Source organism: Musca domestica, unplaced genomic scaffold (assembly GCF_030504385.1).
Source record: "Musca domestica strain aabys unplaced genomic scaffold, Musca_domestica.polishedcontigs.V.1.1 12, whole genome shotgun sequence".
In the NCBI taxonomy this organism is placed as follows: Eukaryota; Metazoa; Arthropoda; class Insecta; order Diptera; family Muscidae; genus Musca; species Musca domestica.
Genome location: NW_026712155.1, coordinates 14806456 through 14824682, shown reverse-complemented (window position 1 = coordinate 14824682; position 18227 = coordinate 14806456). Strand labels below are relative to the sequence as shown.

The following is an 18227-nucleotide window of genomic DNA, read 5'->3' as shown; positions in this document are numbered from 1 at the left end:
TTTAATATGGCCCTAACACTCTATGGCCAGACCCATTACCTAGGTCTTAAATTTATGGCCAATAAATTTAATTAATGTATTCTTTTCCATTTTTTTCTTTTCTTTCCATAGGCTTTATCCGGTTTCCTAATGATGCTAACCCAAAATGGCAAACTGTTATACATTTCCGATAATGCGGCGGAGTATTTGGGCCATTCAATGGTAAGTGGAAAATTAATCAAATATTTAAATGAATAATATGCGCATTAAAATTCAGCATATCATACGCCAACAAATTTCGGCATTCGAACTAATTTAGTAGAATTGTTACTTCTTTTTAACTAATCCGCCCCTAAATAAGTAGTGAGTGCAAATTCTTTTCCAAAACCAAACTGAGTTTTTTGTAAGAGAGCGGTGAAAAAGAGAGACTAAAACTCATCTCAATCATCTTCTCTTTCACACATAAATGAATTCCTTAGGTCCAAAGAGATATAACTCCATTACCATTTTAATTTCAATAGTGTAAAGTATAGGTCTCTACTGTTAATAAGCTGAAGTCCTAGGTTTTACTGTGGTGAGGCTGGCCTCAGAGGCTACACTGCAGAGTATCTGCCTTTACAGTCCCCCACCGTAGAGTAGCTGGTCTCCAAGGCCTCTACTTCAGCATAACTAGTCTCAGAGGTCTCTAAAGTTGACTAGCTGGCCTCAGAGGTCGCTAGTGTTGAGCAGCTGGCCTCCAAAGCCTCCAGTGTAGAGCAGCCTGCTACTCTAGAAGTGTTAGACTCAGTGGCCTTTACTGTTGAGTAGCTGACCTCAGACTCATCTTCTGTGCAGTAGATGGCTTCAGAGATCACTACAGTGGATTAGCTAGGTATTACCGTTAATTAGGTCAGCTACTCAGTGGCCTCTACTGTTGAGTAGCTGAACTCAGACTCCTCTTCTGTTCAGTAGATGGCTTCAGATACCACTACAGTGGAGTAGCTAGGTATTACCGTTGATTGGATGGCCTCAGAGGCATCAACAATGGAGAATCTGGTCTCAGTGACCTCTGCTACAAATTGACTTACCTCGGAGGCCTCTACTATTGAGTAGTTGACCTGAGTGAGCTCTACTGATAAGTAGCTTGCCTTGGCGGCCTCTATTGCTACATAGGTGCCCTCAGAACCTCAACTGTGGAGTAGATGACGCCAGAGGAAACTACTTTACAGTGCCTGGCATCAGAGGTATCTTCTGAACAGTACTTGGTCTCAGTGACCAATACGACAAATTGGCTCGGCGGCCTACACCGTTGCGTTGCTAACAGAGGGGCATATGCTGTTGAGTAGGTGGTCTCAGAGGCATCTATTGTTGAGTAGGTTACCTCAGAGGCCTCTACTGTAGAAAAGCTGAACTCACAGGACTTTATTAAAAACTAGTTGACATCAGAGGCCTATAATGTAGGCCTCTGGCCTCTGTTGTAGAGTAGCTGGTCTCGGATACCTCAACTTTAGAGTAGCTCACTTCAAAGACATCTACTGTGGAGTAGCTGACCGCAGAGGTCTCTACTGTAGAGTAGTTGGTCTCAAAAACCTCTACTGTAGAGTAGCTGGCTTCAGAGACCTCTTCTATGAAGTAGTTGGGCTAAGAGGTCTCTCCTGTAGTGCAGCTGCGTTCAGAGGCCTTTATTGTAGAGTAGCTGGCCTGTACAATGGAGTAGCTGGCCTCAGAGGCATCTACTGTAGAATAGCTGGTCTCAGAGACCTCTACTTTAGAGTAACTGGCGTTTGAGGCCTCTACCGTAGAGGAGCTGGTCTAAGAGACTTCTACTGTAGAGTATCTGGCTTATGAGGCATCTACTGAAGTGTAGCTGGCCATAGAGGCCTTTACTGCAGACTAACTGGTCTCAGAGGCCTCTATTGTTGAGTAGCTAAATTTACAGGCTTCAACTGTAAAGACCTGTACTGGTCAGAGTAAGGCCAGCTACGGCGGAGTAGTTGGCATTAAAGGGCACAGTGGTGGGCTGGAATCACCTCAAGTGTTGAGTTGGTGGACTTTAGGGGCTTATATTGTGGAGAAACTGACCACAGATACATCTATTGATGAATAACCTAGATTCTATTGTGGATAAACTCAGATTGACCTCTAGTGTAAAATAGCTGCTCTAACAACCACTACACAAGATCAGTTGGACTCAGAAGCCTCTTCCAACACCTGGGCTTTAAAAATATTTTAAAAAGTCTACGACTGATGACCAATATCGGGGCTCTAAAAATTCTTTAAAAATCCACGACTGGTGACCGATATCAGGGCTCTAAAAATTCTTTAAAAAATCCACGACTGATGACCGATATCGGGGCTCTAAAAATTCTTTAAAAAATCCAAGCCCGATGACCGAATTCGGGTCTCAAATTTTTTTTTTTAAAAAAATCCACGTCGGATGACCGATATTGGGGCTCTAAAAATTCTTTAAAAAATCCAAGCCCGATGACCGATATCGGGGCTCTAAAAATTCTTTAAAAAATCCACGACTGATGACCGATATCGGGGCTCTAAAAATTCTTTAAAAAATCCACGACTTATGACCGATATCGGAGCTTTAAAAATTCTTTAAAAAATCCACGACTTTTGACCAATATAGGGGCTCTAAAAATTCTTTAAAAAATCCACGACTGATGACCGATATCGGGGCTCTAAAAATTCTTTAAAAAATCCACGACTGATGACCGATATCGGGGCTCTAAAAATTCTTTAAAAAATCCACGACTTATGACCGATATCGGGGCTCTAAAAATTCTTTAAAAAAACCACGACTTATGACCGATATCGGGGCTTTATCGGGACATATGCTCCTCGAAAAATTCTTTAAAAAAATTCACGCCTGATGATAAACATCTGATCCTCGAAAAAATTCTTAAAAAATCGACGCCTGATGATAAATGTCTAATCCTCGAAAATAATTTTTAAAAAAAATGCACGCCTGAAACAAACATCTGAGCCTCGAAAAATTCTTTAAAAAATCCGCGTAAGATGACCAACATCTGAGTCTCAAAAAATTCTTTAAAAAATCCGCGTAAGATGACCAACATCTGAGTCTCAAAAAATTCTTTAAAAAATCCGCGTAAGATGACCAACATCTGAGTCTCAAAAAATTCTTTAAAAAATCCGCGTAAGATGACCAACATCTGAGTCTCAAAAAATTCTTTAAAAAATCCGCGTAAGATGACCAACATCTGAGTCTCAAAAAATTCTTTAAAAAATCCGCGTAAGATGACCAACATCTGAGTCTCAAAAAATTCTTTAAAAAATCCGCGTAAGATGACCAACATCTGAGTCTCAAAAAATTCTTTAAAAAATCCGCGTAAGATGACCAACATCTGAGTCTCAAAAAATTCTTTAAAAAATCCACGCCTGATGACCAACATCTGAGCCTCAAAAAATTCTTTAAAAAATCCACGCCTGATGACCAACATCTGAGCCTCAAAAAATTCTTTAAAAAATCCACGCCTGATGACCAACATCTGAGCCTCAAAAAATTCTTTAAAAAATCCACGCCTGATCACCAACATCTGAATCTCAAAAAATTCTTTAAAAAATCCACGCCTGATGACCAACATCTGAGCCTCAAAAAATTCTTTAAAAAATCCATGCCTGATGACCAACATCTGAGCCTCAAAAAATTCTTTAAAAAATCCACGACTGGTGACCGATATCGGGGCTCTAAAAATTCTTTAAAAAATCCAAGCCCGATGACCGAATTCGGGTCTCAAATTTTTTTTTAAAAATTCTTTAAAAAATCCACGACTGATGACCGATATCGGGGCTCTAAAAATTCTTTAAAAATCCAAGCCCGATGACCGAATTCGGGTCTCAAAATTTTTTTTTAAAAAAATCCACGCCGGATGACCGATATCGGGGCTCTAAAAATTCTTTAAAAAATCCACGACTGATGACCGATATCGGGGCTCTAAAAATTCTTTAAAAAATCCACGACTGATGACCGATATCGGGGCTCTAAAAATTCTTTAAAAAATCCACGACTTATGACCGATATCGGGGCTCTAAAAATTCTTTAAAAAACCACGACTTATGACCGATATCGGGGCTTTAAAAATTCTTTAAAAAATCCACGACTGATGGCCGTTATCGGGGCTTTAAAAATTCTTAAAAAAATCCAGGCGTGATGACCGATATCGAGGATCTAAAAATTCTTTAAAAAATCCACGACTTATGACCGATATCGGGGCTTTAAAAAATCCACGCCTGATCACCGATATCGGGAATCTAAAAATTCTTTAAAAAATCCACGCGTATGACCTGGCATATGGGCCTTAAAAATTATTTAAAAAATCCACGCCAATAGGGTGTCATGTGGGCTTCAAAAATTCTTTAAGAAATCCACGCCTGATGACCAAAATCTGGGCTTTAAAAAATCCACGCTTTTTTTCTCCCTTCCAATTAATAATTTACCCTTAGGCATTAAAAGTAAAATAATTTCAATTTAAAAAATAACATTTCCCAAAAAACACTTTAACTCCATTATCAGTTTGATATTCATAATGACCCCCTTTTTGGGGAGAAGTATAACTTCTCGTAGTGTTCAAAGTGTCAATAGTTCAAATTCAATTTTACCAGTTCATAATTAATACCCAGTTTGCAACGACGTCAAATAAAACAAAAAAAAGCAATACCCTTTCAAAGTTTTATAACTTATCAATAAATCTTGGATATGTGGCTTTTGGCAATGGCCGGGACGGGCCAAGCCAGGCCGGGGCCAGGCCAAGTCAAATCAAGCGGGCTAAAGCGGCAGCAGCAACAGCCTCAATGGCAGACACACAAGCGACACACCCAAATGAATTGGGAATTCGTCGGTGTTTTACATATCATTTTTTCTAGTTCACCTATTGCAGAGGGATAGACAAACAGACATACATAGAGACTTACATATATATGTATGTTTACTGGTGGTGTAGTTGGTTGTACAACTTGAGAGTTTGAGGGGGAAGTTTTTAGTTTCGGTGGGCCAAGTACTTTTTTAATTTACTTAAGTCGCAACATTTCCTTTTTGGCAACTCTAAGACAAAACCCCAAAATTATGGACTGGTTGGGACAACACCACCAATAACAACAACAACCATTCATAAAATATGTGTTTTCTTGTTGTTATTGTTGCTGGCTAGCCTTTGATGATATTCAAATAAATATGCCGTTGACCAGGACCACAAAATTGAGTGAGGTTTTGACACAAAGCCCATTTGCGGCATAAAAGCTTGTGTTGCAGTTGTTGTTATTTCTGATGTTGATGTTGTTGTTGTTACCAGTTTCTTGTTCTTCAAATGCAATTTTTAATTTTAGCAAAAATAATTGAAGTGGCTGCCCGCCGCTTTGCTATTTTGTCCGTTGTGTTATTCTTCATAAGCCGGGCTGTTACTTGGTTAAATTTATGGCCTGTCTTTGTGGAGCTGGTCATAGGTTTAATTCCATTTGGCATATTCCAACGACATGCCACTAGTCTTGGTGTCTAGGCAAAGCCAAGGAGAGAGAGGGAGAAAAAAAGAATTTATCATAACTATGACATAATAGAACAGTTTAATTAAATGGTGTCTCAAGGCGTGTCCTCGTCATCATCATTGTCTTTGGCGTTGGCTAACAATTTGCCGGGACTGGCCATAGAGCAGTTTAGCAGCCATCCCAAAAAAAAAAAATTGTTTGGTTATATTCTATGGAAGATCCTTGATTGGTAGGAGAATTCATTGTCGGACTCCTGGTTTTGACATTTCCATAAATGAAATGTGAATGCCAATTAGTGCAGTTATGACATTTATTGTCAGGCGTTATTTGGAGTGTGTCAGACCAACGATGATATGACCTGGGGATAGATGCCAAGAAGTAATAAAAAAGAGTTGAGATTTAAAAAATAACAAAAAATCGGAAAAAATTATCAGACATAAATAAAACCCAAACAAAACAAAAGACTTAAGACACAAACTCGTTTATACTCAGAAAGCCATTGGAAGAAGTAGAATTGCTACATAATCTCAAAAATGAAATCTATAGCTAGATGACCTCCGTAAAGTCTTCCAAGGTTGGAAAACCTTTACAGGATCTTCTCTTTTGAGAAGACTTACCTAACGTCTATTTCATAGAGTATTTTTGGCCTAAGGTATTTAATTGAGAAAAGGCCTCCAAACTAGGTCTCCGAGACTTTTTTCAAAAAACGGACGAGCCCCTAAACACTTCTGAAGGGAGAACTCTTAGAGGACTTTCATAGACAAAAGTTTCTAAGTGGAATTCTATAGACAGAAATCTGTGAAAGTTCTTCTATAAATGAAAAAAACCTCTCAGAAATGCCTTTCGAAATCATTTCAGGGGTGGCTCAAACAATAAAATATGAGATTTTCAGCCTAGAAAAAAAATCCACGCCTGATGGCCAATATCTGAAGCTAGAAAAATTCTTTAAAAAGTCCACGTCAATAGGGTGTTATGTGGACTTCAAAAAATCTTTAAAAAGTCCACACCCAAAGGGTGTTATGAGGACTTCAAAAATTCTTTAAAAAGTGCACGCCCATAGGGTGTCATGTGGACGTGAAAAATCCACGCCTGTAGGGTATCATATGTAAAATCAGGGCCCTCAAAATTCTAAAAAAAATCTACGCATCATGGCCGACTCCTGTGCCTTAAAAATTCTCTATGAAATCCAGGTCTGTTGAACAACATCTAAGCCTCGAAAAAATCTTTAAAAAATCCATGCCTGATGACCAACGTCTTAGCCTCGAAAAATTCTTTAAAAAATCCACGCCAGATGACCAACATCTAAACCTCGAAAAATTCTTTAAAAAATCCACGCTCGATGACCAACATGTGAGCCTCGAAAAAATTCTTTAAAAAATCCATGCCTAATGACCAACATCTGAGCCTCGAAAAATTCGTTTCGTGACCGAAGTCTGGGCTTTAAAAATTCTTTAAAAAAATCCACAACTTTTGCCCAAATTCTGGGCTTCCGAAATTATTTCAAGGTGGCTCAAACAATAAAAAATGAGGTTTTTAAGCTACATTGCCACTCTGGTTTCTTCGGTGAGATAGAATGCCTTATGGACTTTAAAAGCTCTTCCACAGATAGAAGGCCTATAAAAGCTCTTCCAGGGATATGAGACATTTTAAAGCTCTCCTATGGCTAGAAGACATTTAAAAGCTCTTCTATGGCCAGAAGACTTTTAAAAGCTATTCTATGAATAGAAGACATTTAAAAGCTCTTCCAGGAATATAAGACCTTTCAAAGCTCTTCTATGAATAGAAGACCATATAAAGTTATTCTATAGATAGAAAATATTTTTAAGCTCTCCTTTGACCAGAAGACCTTTTAAAGCTCTTCTATGACCAGAAGTCCTTTTAAAGCTTTTCTATGACCAAAAGACCTTTTAAAGCTCTTCTATGACCAGAAGTCCTTTTAAAGCTTTTCTATGACTAGAATAACTTTTAAAGCTCTTCCATGAATAGAATATAGTTTAAAGCTTTTCAATGACTAGAAGACCTTCAAAAGCTCATCTATGACCAGAAGACCTTTTAAAGCTCTTCTATGATCAGAAGACCTTTTAAAGCGCTTCTATGACCATAAGACCTTTTAAAATTCTTCAATGACCAGAAGACCTTCTAAAGCTTTTAAAGCTCTTACATGAATAGAAGATAGTTTAAAGCTTTTCAATGACTAGAAGACCTTCAAAAGCTCAACTATTGATAGAAGACCACCAAAAGCTCTTCTATAGATGGAAGACCTGTCAAGCTCTTCCATGAGTAGAAAACATTTCTATAAGTAGACAGTCATTTACAGCTCTTCTGTTAAACTGTTAAAGCTTTTCTACGAATACCTGTTAAAGCTCTTCTATGAAGACCTTTTAACGCTTTTATATGAAGACCTGTTAAAACTCTTCCATAAATACATGTTAAAGCTCTTCTATGAAGACCTGTTAAAGCTCTTCTATGAAGACCTTTTAACGCTTTTATATGAAGACCTGTTAAAACTCTTCCATAAATACATGTTAAAGCTCTTCTATGAAGACCTGTTAAAGCTCTTCTACGAAGATCTTTTGAAGCTATTTCCAGAAGGGCTTCTAGAGTTACACTATGAAGACCTTCTAAAGCTCTTTTATTAATAGACCTTTTAAAGAGATTTGAAAACCAGTCCTTTTAAAACTCTTATATGGCCAAGAGACCCTTCTAAGCTTTTCTATTAATGTAAGACATTTTAATAAAAATATAAGATCTTCTCTAAACTTCATTGATATTTCTATGGTTGGAGGACCTCAGGAAGCCCTGCTAAAGCTCTTCTTATATGGATGTTTAATTACAATTTAATACTATTCTCTTATCATTAATTTTTTTTATTTTTTCTCTCTTCCCAGGAGGACCTTCTCATCCATGGCGATTCGGTGTACGACATCATCGATAAACAAGATCACTCTGCCATCCAAGCCGAACTCAACCGCAATGTGCCACCACAGCCTGGACAACATATCAATTCGGCCGCGGCAGCTGCAGCGGCAATATCCAATTTGGAGGGGGAACATCGAATGTTTTTGTGCCGCATGAATGTCAGTCGCAACGCTCGCAGACAAATGCGTTTTGGCGATCAAAAGGTAAGTCTGCATCGATTGGCTGATGCCAAAAAATGTGCGATAAAATTACTTGGCGGCGAGAAAATCTTTATTAATATTTTTTCCGCTGTGTCTCTTATCTTCGTGGCTTTGGAAACAAAAATAAAAAGTTTCATCTCTTGAATAAATCATGAAGATGTTGGGGGGAGATATGAAGAATATTTTTTCTGTTTTATGCAGACTCATACATATGCATGTATGTGTGAGGGTGTGGGAGGGGGGAGAAGAGGGCCACAAAAAGGATTTTTATGATTTAATAAAGATAAGATTAAATATTTTTAAAAACTAATGAAATATTTATGGAAAGAAGAGGGATTGCGATTGCGTGTTAAGGCCATGCGCCACAATGAGAAGCCATGCGCCATCGTTGCATCAGCATTTCGAAATGCCAGGCTGTAATTTCGATTTTCAATTCAGTGAGGCACGTTAATAAGTGAGTTAGTTAATTAAAAGCAATAGATACAATTTCGTACCTAAATTAAAAATGGAAAATTGAGAGTGTTAGGCACTCCCAGATTTGAAAACCTAAAATTATTCTCTTCATTTTGGAGTTTCAAATTTTATTATTATTATTTTTTTTTTTTGTTTTAAAGGAAATTAATTTCAAATTTTGTCTTGGTTCCAAAATACCACCGACAGTTTATGTTCAATTTGAATTCCTTCCATACAAATTAAGACATCTCCCAGCAGGCGAGAACAGGTGCCGCTGACGTTAAATATTTGTGGAGAATTGACATTAAACCAGTGGCGAAACAAAATGAAGAATTTCAACAATTTATCAACATTGACTTCAATATGTTGAAACAAGCACGTTTTTTGTGTGGTTTTTGCTTCTGAACCCCTGAATCTTCATTCATTCCGAAAACCAAAGAAAAAAACTCAATACCTCAAAAAAAGGCTTGAAATATGCCGTTCGGATGGATGGATGGTAGCAGCATGCCATGCCAGTATCCATGGCTCACCGCTCTGCATGCAAAAGATTTCATGTTGAATTATTCATCATTTAGTGCTTGCGTGGAAGGGAGCGAAAAGTGAGTGCAAAGGGGGAGTCCTGTCCCATGTCATACCCCGTTGGTAGTAACAAAGATGAGTTTTTCTTTGCGCAAAGAGAACAACATTTTTGGCGTTTACGCTTTGGCTTTTGCGAAAAGAAGCTGAAGCTCAAGTGATTTATAAACTGACAAACGATGACAGTTGTTAGTTGTGATGTTGGCGTTTTGTTTTGTTCGACAAAAAAGAAGGAAAACCCTACATGGATTTGATGTGAGCCAGGATAAAGCGTAGTTTTCGAGTAGGGGTGGGATTTTTTTTCAAATCATTTTGGAAACCGAGGGCAATAGACCATTGGATAATGAGCAGAACTTATAAACCGCTCTAGAAGTTAGTCGAAACTAATTTCCTGCAGAAAAAAAAATATTTTTTTTAAGAAAACTCACAGAAAACTTCAAAATGTTCTACGAAAAAATGGCAGAAGTCTTCTATTTTTTTTTTTTTTTTGAAGAAAACTCTGCACCCAGGAAACCTATCTTAGGGCAAACTTGATGACCTTCATCAACCCTTTTGAAGTCAAATTCTTCATAAAAATTTACCTTAATATGAAATTTCCGGATTCAAGCTCTTATACATTCCCGCAACGGCTAATTTGGTACCGTTAGGTGCTTTTCGAACAATCATAGTACGCATTTCCAAGTCCACCTCCTTCTTTCAAAACTATATAACAACAGTGGCCTCCATACCAAAAAAAAACCCTTTCTCCAACTACCGAAATTCAGAATTCCATCTCCATCCCAACAACCAACGTCACATTTTGTAACATTTTGCACTTTTCGTACGTTTATAGTACGTATTCCAAAATCACCTCCCTCTCTCAACTACCGACACCAACAGTGACATCCATATCAAATTTCGAGATTCCAGCTCTATCCCTTCACCAATCCGTTGGACTAATGTGACTGGAGTATTTTAGAAAGCAAGGTTGCCGCTAAAAAAATACCAAAGTGTCGATCACCTCAAGCAAGCGCTTCGCAGGGAATGGGTCAAAATACCGCATAACAACATTCGAAGATCTACTGGAAGATCTGGATCCAGATCTTCTATAAGGTGATCTAAAGATATTCTCTGAGAAGTCCTCTAGATCTTCTATGAAAAAATCTACAGATCTTCTATGAGAGGATCTCTAGATCTTCTATAAGAAGATCTACAGAACTTCTATGAGAAGACCTCTAGATCTTCTATGAGAAAGTCTCCAGATCCTCTTTGAGAAGTTTTCCAGATCTGCTATGAGAAGATCTCCAGATCTTCTATAAGAAGAACACCAGATATTCTCTGAGAAGTCCTCTAGATCTTCTATGAAAAGATCTACAGATCTTCTATGAAAAGATCTCCAGATCTTCTATGAAAAAATCAACAGATCTTCTATGAGAGGATCTCTAGATCATCTATGAGAAGATCTCCAGATTCTCTTTGAGAAGTTCTCCAGATCTGCTATGAGAAGATCTCCAGATCTTCTATGAGAAAGTCTCCAGATCTGCTATGAGAAGATCTCCAGATCTTCTATGAGAAAGTCTCCAGATCTGCTATAAGAAGATCTCCAGATCTTCTATGAAGAAGTCTACAGATCTTCTATGAGCACATATCCAGATCTTCTATAAGAAGATCTCCACATATTCTATGAGACGACCTCTAGATTTCTTATGTGAAGATCTCCAGATCTTCTATGAGAAGATCTAAGGGACATCAATAAGAAGATCTACAGATTTTTTTATAAAAGGATCTACTGATCGATCTCCTGCCAGAGAATATAAAAATCTTCTACGAGAAGATGTACAGATCCTCCATGAGAGGATCTACAGGATTTCTATAAGAAGATCTACCGATCTTCCGGGAGAGGATTTACAAAACCCCTTCGAGAAGATCTACAGATCTTCTACGAGAAGTTCTGAATATGTTGTATAAGAAGATCTACACATCCATACATCGTCTATGAAAAGATTAAAAATCTTCTCTCTCACTTCTGGAGCTCTTATTATGACAGATGGCCTAGAAAAGTTTATCCATGACCCAAAGGCTTCCATGCTAGCCGTTTGTGTGGGAAGTATAAGGAGTCGGCCGATATTGTTCATTTTCGCACCTGACCTTGAACAAAATCGGAGAGGAATTTATCTCTCTATGAAATAAAGGATTTTCCTTAAAAATTTGGACTATTTGAGGGATGGGTTCTAGAATGTATCCACCAATGGTTATGGATATAAAACATCTCGTAGCATCAAAGGTTCTGGAAAAACCTTCGGATGTTCAAGATTTTTCTGAGTTCTCCCATAAATTTTTGGCTTTTGGATGCGCGTTACAGTTAAAAAGTATTTCAAAGACTTCTAACAATCTATTAAGGTCTTCTAAGAAAGAACTTGGTTTTGGAGTTAGGTCTGATACCGTCTAATAAGATCTGTCAGTTATTTCCTAGTAGCTCAAGGAGAGTTGAGCTTGAAGGTAGAGAGTTTCCCTTAACTCCTCCTTCAAACTACAAAACACTGACGCCCCAGCAACTCATTCATTCAATCATCAACTCATCATGTTTTCTGTTCAGTGGTTGGTTGGATGGTTAGCTCACTCACTTGTCGTGTCGTGTGTTGTGCGTCCATACAAAAGGATCACAGCAGTAGTCTTGTTCCTCAGCACCAACAAGGCACAGCCAACAGTAGTCGTCAGTCACATTATGAGTTACAAACGTCAAAAATTTGGCATGATCGCCTCGAACTGATAGTGTCACGGTGACAACACAACGCAATGAAGTTGTGTGTCGCAGAGTTAGCGATGCGGCCGGGCGGTTTCAATTTTGTCGCAAGACGTTTCTTTGCGTTTTCATTTTTTATTGTGTGTTTCCAAGTACTGCTGCTGATGCTGCTGGTGGTTGGTAGCTCTCTTGCCACCGGGGTAACAATGTGTGTCACATTATATTTCTGTGATGACAGCATGTGGGCGTCATCTTTATCAGGCAACGTGGCTTGGTTGTTGGTCGGACTAAGAGCAAGCACAAGCACTGGAGCAGCTGTTGAAGCAACAGCATCAGGCCGATAACAACTAATTTAAGACAGCAACACCAGCACCACCACCAACACCACTCACAGTTGGGCAACTAAATTTTCGTTACGTTTTCAAATGATTTTCGCATTCGTTTCATTCATAACACACATACACACTCAAACACATACTTATAATAATAATTATTATGTGTGTGTCATTGTGTGTGTGTGTATTTTAATGATTTCTATTTCAAGAATAATTGAATAGCAAAAAATCAATGAGGACTGAACACCAGCAGCAACAACAACCACAAAATTGAAATTGGAACATCCTTTGCGTTGAAGTGCCACAAAAATTGCCAAATCAAATGAAAATGGCAAAGACGAAGACAATGGAGAGCACAACAATAATAAGACGCTGCGATCCAATTATTTTAACACCCACTCCAAATTTTTTGCTGTCTTCGTCCATGTTGGTTGTTGGTTTGTTGCAGGTTTGAGATCTTATTTAGGCAAGCTAAGTAGAGACTTTTGGTGGTGCCAGCAGAGACAGCCTTATAAATGCCATAATCTAAAGGAGAGGTATAATGAGTATTGGGGGAATTTTGAATAAAAGAAGACCTATGAGAGACATTTCATATATAAAAGATCCGGATGTGATTCTATAGGGAGTATTGACAGAGGAACCGAATGGGTGTATCCTCTACAGACGCAGTTGATTAAGGAGACTCTTTTTATAGGCTTAGCAGAAGGGAGTTCCCTCTATAGACGAGCTTTTTGGACGAAATGAAGGTCATTTTTAGCGGAAGAGGCAATTTTTGGGTGTATTTTTGACAGAGGTAAAAAGGGTATTTTCGAGGATCTAAAAATGTTTTATTTGTTGTCAAATACCTCTTGACGGGTTTAAAAAAAAAGTATTTTTGGGAAAAAAAAATATTTGATGCTGATGAGGGTATTTCTTGCTCTTACTCTTTTTGAAACAGCTCAAATACCTTTTTCGGGTCCACCAAATAAACATTTTCAACTCCACAAAAAAATTCTACAAAAAACCTTTACCAGTCCCACTAGTATTCCTTGCAGCTACCAAAAAATAACCTTTCAGTATTTTTTGGGAGCTGCAAAGGATACTAGAGGGACTGATAAAGGTTTTTTGTAGGACATTTTTTGTGGAGTTGAAAATATTCATTTGGTGGACCCGAAAAAGGTATTTGAGCGGTTTCAAAAAGAGTATTTTTAGGAAGCTGAAACGATTTTTTGAAGCTAATAAGGGTAATTTTTGCAGAACCGAGAACATTATTTGAATCTGATAAGGATACCTTTTGCGGAACTGAGAGGGTATTCTTGGGAACTGCAAAGGAATCTTTTGGGAAGAAAAGACTCTTTTTGGAGAAGCTTAAAATAATATTTTTGGGGAGCTTATAAAGATATTTTGTGGAGCGGAAAGTGTTTTTGGGGGAGAAGAAAAGGGTCTTCTTTGGGAAACCTAATGGCATTTTTGGGGATCTGAAAATGGTATTTTTGGGGATCTGCAAAGGGCAGATGGAGTTGAAAAGGGTATTTTAATGGGTCTTTTCGAAAGAACTGAAGGTGTATATTTTATAGAGCTGTGGAAGGAGGAACTAAATAGGAGGCTTTTTGGGATAGGAGTGTGTTTGTGGAGGAGCTGAAAAGGTATTTTTTGAAAGGCTGAAAGCTATTTTTGGGGAACTGAATACGCCCTTCTTTGAGGAACCGAAAAAGGTATTTTTACGGTATGGGAATGGGAAGCAAATGGTATATTTTAAAGGGTCTTTTTTGAGGAGCTGAAAAGGGTCTTTTGGGGAACTGAAGAAGGAGTTTCGAAGCCGCTGATGGTGTATTTTTTGTAGAGCTTAAGAGGGTCTTTGAGGGGAGCAGAAAAGGGTATTTTTGGGGAAACTGAAAGGTGTCTTTTTAGACGAGCTGAAGAGGGTATTTTTTGGGGGGATGTAAAGCGTTTTTTTTCGGGAGCTAAAGAGGATCGTTTGGGGAACTGAAAAGCGCTTCTATGGGGAGGTTAAAACGGTATTTTTTGAGGGAGCTGAAAATTGTCTTTCTGTAAACGTTAAAAAAAGTATTTTTGGAGAAGCTCAAAGGGGAATTTTTAGAGAAGCTGAAAAGGGTATTCTGGAGGAGCTGAAAAATGGAATTTTGGGTATAACCAGAATAACCTTTTCAGCTTCTCTAAAAATTCCCCTTTCAGCTCCTCCAAAAAACCTTCTTTGGGAACCTGAAAGGGATATTTTTTAAGGTTATGAGAAGCTGAGGGTGTATTTTTGTGGTAACTGAAAAGGGTTTTTCTAGAGAACTTTAAAAGGGTATTTTTGGAGGTGCCTAAAAAGCACCTGGAAAGGGTCATTTGAAGGTGATCTAAGTGTATTTTTAGGGAACTGAAGAACGCGTTTTGGAGGGTGTATATTTGGGGGAGCTGAAAAAGGTCTTTCTAGAGAACATAAAAAGGGTATTTTTAGAGACTCCTAAAACGGACCTGGAAAGATTCTTTTGAAGGAGCTGAAAGTGTATTTTTGGGGAACTGAAGAACGCGTTTTGGAGGAGCTGAATAGGGTATTTTTTTGGAGCTGAAGAGGATCTTTTCGGAGGAGCTGAGTAGAAAATTTTTAGGGGACCTGAAAGGGGAATTTTTAGAGGAGCTAAGGAAGAGCTCAAAATTGTCTTTTTGGGAAACGAAGAGGGTGTTCTTGGAGAAGCCGAAAATATTTTTGGAGAAGCTAAAATGGGTTATTCGGAGGAGCTGAAAGTTTGTTTTAGGAGGGTGCTGAAATAAGTTTTTTGGGGGAGCTTAAATGGGTATTAGACGGAAGATCCTAACAGATCTTCTATGGACAGAAGATCTCCGGTAGACAGAAGATCTCCTGTAGGTCTACTATTAACTGAAGATCTCCTGTAGGTCTTCTGTTGGACAGAAGACCTCCTACTGGTCTTCTATGGACAAAAGACCTTCTGCCGGTCTTCTATGGACAGAAGACCTTCTGCCGGTCTTCTATAGACAGAAGACCTTCTGCCGGTCTTCTATGGACAGAAGACCTTCTGCCGGTCTTCTATGGACAGAGGACCTTCTGCCGGTCTTCTATGGACAGAAGACCTTCTGCCGGTCTTCTATGGGCAGAAGACCTTCTGCCGGTGTTCGATGGATAGAAGACTTTCTGCAGGTCTTCTATGGACAGAAGACCTTGTGCCGGTCTTCTATGGACAGAAGACCTTCTGCCGGTCTTCTATGGACAGAAGACCTTCTGCCGGTCTTCTATGGATAGAAGACCTTCTGCCGGTCTTCTGTGGACAGAAGACCTTCTGCCGGTCTTCTGTGGACAGAAGACCTTCTGCAGGTCTTCTGTGGACAGAAGACCTTCTGCCGGTCTTCTGTGGACAGAAGACCTTCTGCCGGTCTTCTGTGGACAGAAGACCTTCTGCCGGTCTTCTGTGGACAGAAGACCTTCTGCCGGTCTTCTGTGGATAGAAGATCTTCTGCCGGTTTTCTATGGACAGAAGACCTTCTGCCGGACTTCTATGGACAGAAGACTTTCTGCCGCTCTTCTATGGACAGAAGACCTTCTGCCGGTCTTCTATGGACAGAAGACCTTCTGCCGGTCTTCTATGGATAGAAGACCTTCTGCCGGTCTTCTGTGGACAGAAGACGTTCTGCAGGTCTTCTGTGGACAAAAGACCTTCTGCAGGTCTTCTGTGGACAGAAGATCTTCTGCCGGTTTTCTATGGACAAAAGACCTTCTGCCGGACTTCTATGGACAGAAGACTTTATGCCGGTCTTCTATGGACAGAAGACCTTCTGCCGGTCTTCTATTGACAGAAGAATTCCCACAGGTCTTCTAGAGACAGAGAACCTCCTATATATTTGATATTCTTATGATTTGGTCCCATTTTTAGGATTTTTATCTTTTCCGAGCACTTGTTACTGAAAACATAAAATGTTGACATTCCACCACTCTAAAATCCGAACAAAACCCCCAAAACTTCAATTGCCATAAATTATTTGAATTATCGTAATTTTAAATAACATTAATCAAACATTAAAGCCAACAATTTACAAAGCGCATGTCTACCCTTTATTAACTCCATTTCCGAACATGTAAAAAAAAACCTACGACCAACCAACTAACCAAGTCATGTTCCTTCTCATATCAATTTTACAACATCGATTAGAATGTAATAACGATTCAGAATTTGGAGACATAGAGTTGTAAGAATTCGGAACAAACACAATCACTTTTTGTGAAAAAAACAACAACACCAAAATAGTTAAGACAACAACAAGTGATTTGGTCCCCAAAAAGATTGTCATAAACATTCAACTCTCCATTCGGCAATTACTCTCCAGTTGTTCTTTTGATTTCTATTTTCAATTTTGTTTCATTTTTTGTTTGTTTTTCTTTTTTTTTTTCTTCTTCTTCTCTTCGATATTCTCTTTTAGGTGGTACTGGTTCAGGGTCATTATTTGTCATTTCTGCCACTTTGCAGCCGCAACGAACCCGTATTCTTGGCCACATGCACACCGATCGCCATGCCCGAGACCAGGGAGTGTGTGGTGCAGGGTGCCACCAATGTTTTTACCACCATCCACTCCATGGACATGAAAATAGCGCACATTGACAAAAAGTAAGTCGGACTAGTTTCGCCAAAACAAAAAAAAAAAACAACGATTTTATTATTATTTTTTATTTGTTATTTGGCGATCACTACCACTGAGCTCTTGGTCACCAACCAGTATCCCCCCGATTGTGACTCGCATGCGTCCACCAGTGGATACTGGCCTCCGAGTGTCCAAGACTCAGTTGTAGTTTTTTTTCATTTTGGCCACAGGCTCTGTGAAGGTCAGTTATTTATGACTGGATTCTAATTGTTGTTTTTGTGTGTTTTCAATTTCAGTGGCGAATTCCATTTGGGCTATTCCAGAGGTGATATTCAGGGACAATCCTGGTATGGTCTGATACATTCGGATAATCTGCGAGAGGCTCAAAGTAAACATAGACTAAGTAAGTAGAGCTCAGAATTAAAAATTAATTAAACCTTATAAAGGCAGAATGATCGATCTTCTTCCATTAGGAGACCTCTAGTCCTCTTCCATTAGAAGACCTTCTTGTCCTCTTCCATTAGAAATCCTTCTGGCTTTCTCTGAGAAGACCATTAGCTCTTCTGTGAGAAGACCTTCTTCAGCTCTTCTGTGAGAAGACCTTCTTCAGCTCTTCTGTGAGAAGACCTTCTTCAGCTCTTCTGTGAGAAGACCTTCTTCAGCTCTTCTGTGAGAAAACCTTCTTCAGCTCTTCTGTGAGAAGACCTTCTTCAGCTCTTCTGTGAGAAGACCTTCTTCAGCTCTTCTGTGAGAAGACCTTCTTCAGCTCTTCTGTGAGAAGACCTTCTTCAGCTCTTCTGTGAGAAGATCATCAGCTTTTCTGTGAGAAGATCATCAGCTCTTCTGTGGGAAGATCATCAGCTCTTCTGTGAGAAGAGCTTCTTCAGCTCTTCTGTGAGCAGACCTTCTTCAGCTCTTTTTTGAGAAGACCTTCTTCAGCTCTTCTGTGAGTAGACCTTCTTCAGCTCTTTTTTGAGAAGA

At 39.0% G+C, this 18227-nt stretch overlaps 1 protein-coding gene across 1 annotated transcript in view; it reads left to right on the top strand.

Annotated features, from left to right (window-relative positions):
• LOC101896689 (uncharacterized) overlaps window positions 1-18227 on the top strand; it is an 88211-nt gene that overhangs the window by 63228 nt on the left and 6756 nt on the right. The window contains exons 4-7 of the mRNA XM_059118314.1: window positions 112-201; window positions 8355-8588; window positions 17088-17272; window positions 17543-17649. Of these exons, the coding sequence (XP_058974297.1) occupies window positions 112-201; window positions 8355-8588; window positions 17088-17272; window positions 17543-17649 (616 nt within the window). The remainder of the gene's footprint in view (window positions 1-111; window positions 202-8354; window positions 8589-17087; window positions 17273-17542; window positions 17650-18227) is intronic.